The 3498-nt window shown below is 44.2% G+C and overlaps 1 protein-coding gene across 2 annotated transcripts in view; it reads left to right on the top strand.

Moving 5' to 3' along the window:
- Positions 1 to 706: 706 nt before the first annotated feature.
- LOC138176136 (inter-alpha-trypsin inhibitor heavy chain H5-like) overlaps positions 707 to 3498 on the top strand; it is a 92416-nt gene continuing 89624 nt past the window's right edge. Inside the window, exon 1 of one of the 2 annotated variants that reach the window (XM_069106908.1) lies at positions 707 to 1045. In XM_069106908.1, coding sequence (XP_068963009.1) covers positions 938 to 1045 — 108 coding nt within the window. In that variant the 5' untranslated portion in view covers positions 707 to 937. The remainder of the gene's footprint in view (positions 1046 to 3498) is intronic. The other variant, XM_069106907.1, reaches the window with a different exon arrangement.

Here is a 3498-nt window from a genome sequence, read left to right as displayed (position 1 = left end):
ATTAGAATGTAAGTTCCTAGAGTGTAGGAATTGTTTCATTCTTGTATCTCCAGTGCCTAACACAGTACCTGCAAGCATATGTTAGGTTCTCTGTAAATACTGGCTGGTTTTTAAAAAGAACACGGAGGGGACTAGATGGACTGGAAGAGGTGAAGGTGAGGTCTTGTTCGGATGGGAACTGGGGTGTTCTCAAGAAATGGGAAAAAGGTGACTTTGGACGAAAGTGAGGAGGAAAGCAGAAGCCACAAATGTCCTTTGTGGGTAAAGACAAGGTGGACGCAGGTAAAAGGTGGCCGGCCCTACATTATCTAGGGTCTTTTGAACTGTGCACTTGCTGGGAGGGACAGCCATACACCTTAGAAGTCACCCAGTCTAAAGCTCTCACTTTGTTAGATAAGAAAACTAAAGACTTGCGCAAAGTCACACAGATACTAAGTGTCCCAGCCGGAATTTGGGCTCAGGTCCTTGACTCCAAAGCTACATCACACGGTGTTCGGGTATGGGAAGCTTCCTTCTTGGCTGTGTGAGTGTGTATGTGTGTGGGGTGGGGGTGGGGAGGGTGTCCCTGTCCCCGTCCCAAACTTAAACCGTTTTCGGTGCCAGTGAGTATCCCTGCCCTGATGTGAGGTCGTCTCTGACTCAGGACAGGGGCTGGCTCTGGCCAGGCGGAGGTGGAAGGGAGGGCGGGGGCCGGAGCTCCGGGTGGGGGTGGGGGGTATCGGGAAGCTTCTCCCACCCAGTTGGCTCTCGGGCCGCCTCTTCTCCAGCTGGGAGGCAGCGGCAGAGGGACAGGGAGGAGCCAGGGGCTGCAGCTGCCGCCGCTGCTGGTGCTTCTGCTACTTTCTCTGATCTCCCAGGCTTGGGCAGTCCCCACGGATCTGCCCTCTCACTGCTGCTCCCCACTCCAGGATCTCTAGCTGCCTCCCTCCCTTCCGACATGCTCCTGCTCTTGGGGCTCTGCTTGGGGCTCCCGCTCTGCTTAGGGCAGCAGGACCCCCTGGCGCTGGCCGAAGAGCTGGAAGAGGAGCTAAGGTGGGATGACCAAGTAAGTCTGCTGACTTTGGCTGGGGGCGGGTGTGGGGGACCGGGGAGTGGGGAGCAGGGCCGGTTAGCCTTCTCGTAATCAGGACAATCTATTCAGCAATCTCCGTTTGACTTGTCTAACTTTCTCACCATCCTCATCCCTAGCACTCATCTCAGTCGAATGTCAGGTCTCCCAGCTTCTCCTTTGACTATCCCTAGGGGTCTCCCCTTGTGAGTTTACAGTCTCTGATGATCAGGTGTATTGTGCCTAGATCTCTCTTACCATTTTCCAGTCCTCCCTTTCAAGGGAAGATCTTTCTCTGCTCCTCCTCTCCACTTTCCATTTCAGTAGGGAACTCCAAGTTCAGTGGGCTTCTTGGCCCCACTCACCTGCCAGGGTTATGGCAGCTTTTTAACCCCAAATTCTGATTTTGAAGCAAGAGAAGTTCCTCGTGATATTCTGGGATACTGGGGATGTGACTTCTTATTTGATCCACGGAGGGCAGGCTCGTCGGATTTCTCTCTTTCAGGGTTCTGGGAAATGTCTTCAATCTCCTACAAACTCGGGTAGCCTTTATTTTCCAGTCTGAAAAGTGGGGAAAACACAATACCTATTCACAGTATTCTGAATCACTTTGGCTATCTTAAACTACACCAGATATAGTAACAAGAGTCTAGGAATTGGTGTCAAGTTGGGGACAATCAGGTTGGGGACCTAGATTTGAGTTCTGATTCTGCCATTAACTAGTTGTGTGATTTTGAGCAAGTCTCTTAAGACTGAGTTTCCTCAGGATGGGAACTGATTTCTAAAGTCCTTTCCAACTTTAGCAGTGTATAACTAAGAATAATGAGCCTTTGGTCCCAGTGCTTCTTAGGAGCAATATTTAAGGGATACAATATAGATTTAATATTTAACAGATGACTTTTGAGTTGTTCTTAAAATAATTTTTACTGGTATCTTTTATTTTACAACACCTATATTTCCCAATGTACCCCCCTTCCTCTCCCAGATAGCCATTACTTGTAATAAAGAATTTAAAAAGAGGAACCACCCCTACTACCACCACCACCACCACCACCACCATCCTTCAGCCAAGCTAATCAGCACACCATAGAAGTTTTATAGTATGCACAGTATTCAGCATACATCGTCCTCAACCTCTGCATAGAAGCGGGGGGTATTTTCTCATATCTTTGGGGCCAAGCTTGGATATTATGATTTCAAAGCATTCAGTTTCTATTGCTTGGTGTTATTTTTTCTATTTACATTGTAATCATTGTACATTTTTTTTTTTTACAAATCCTTGTATATTTTTTCCTGCTTCTGCTTACTTTGCATTGGTTCATAATTCATTCCTTTCTTCTCTGTATTCTTCATATTCATCATATCTTACAGTAATATGTCATGTAATTCCCTCCCTCTCTGAAGGGAGAGAGAGGGAATTAGCATTTATATTGTGGCCTACTATGTGTCAGGCACTGTCCTAAGCCCTTTTTACAAATATGATCTTATTTGATCATCACAATAACCCTGCAAGGTAGGTGCTACTATTCACTTCATTTTACAGTTGAGAAAACTGAGGCAAACAGAATAAGTGACTTGCCCAGGGTCACACAACTTTTAAGTATCTGAGGCCAGATTTGAATTCAGGAGTTCCTGACTACAGGTCTAATGCTCTATCCATTATATTACTAATTACCTCCAGTTGCATTCAACTACCACAATTTGTTTAACCATTCCCCGGCAAATGAATATCCACTTTGTTTTCAATTCTTTGCTCCTACAAAAAGTTCTATTATAAATATTTTCATGTATATGAGGCAATTTCCCCCCCACAAACCTTACTGGGGGTGATATGTCTAGCAGTAGAAATTCTAGGTCAAAGGGTATGGACATTTTAATCACTTTCATTGTATAATTGTTTCCAGAATGATTGGACCAGTCAACAATGAACTAGTGTGCCTGTCCTCCAACATTGACTATTCTAATCTTTGTTAAACATGATATTTTGCCATCTCCCTTGATATCTTAACATTTTTTTTCTGTGAAAAGGAAGCCTTTGCAGGGTACTACTGGCTGCCAGAATAGTATAAATAATTTTTTGCAATTATAAGATATTCAATGATAATGAATGAGCTGAAGGATGTGAAAGCTCTTTGAAAAGCATGAAGGAGAATGTGAATTTAAATGTAAAATGTCATATGCCTATGGGTAGTAAAATACATGATGCTACCCTAGTTGTCATCAACAGTTATATTTGGGGAAAAAATACATAAGTATTTATTTCTTTTCCTAGCATTCCATAATAGATACTGAAGAAAAAACCCATGGGGGCATTTTAATGTTGTTTTTGCTCAATGGATGGTGTAATCTTTAAAAGATGAATAACATTACATGTAATTCCTAGGGATATAAGGAGAGGGAGAAAGGAGGAGGAGGAGGAGGAGGAGGAGGAGGAGAGAGAGAGAGAGAGA

This window comes from Petaurus breviceps, unplaced genomic scaffold (genome assembly GCF_028583685.1).
Source record: "Petaurus breviceps papuanus isolate PSGF00001 unplaced genomic scaffold, PetGlider_PUasm1.0 81, whole genome shotgun sequence".
In the NCBI taxonomy this organism is placed as follows: domain Eukaryota; kingdom Metazoa; phylum Chordata; class Mammalia; order Diprotodontia; family Petauridae; genus Petaurus; species Petaurus breviceps.
The sequence above is the reverse complement of the archived record's forward strand: the minus strand, read 5'-3'. Positions and strand labels throughout refer to the sequence as shown.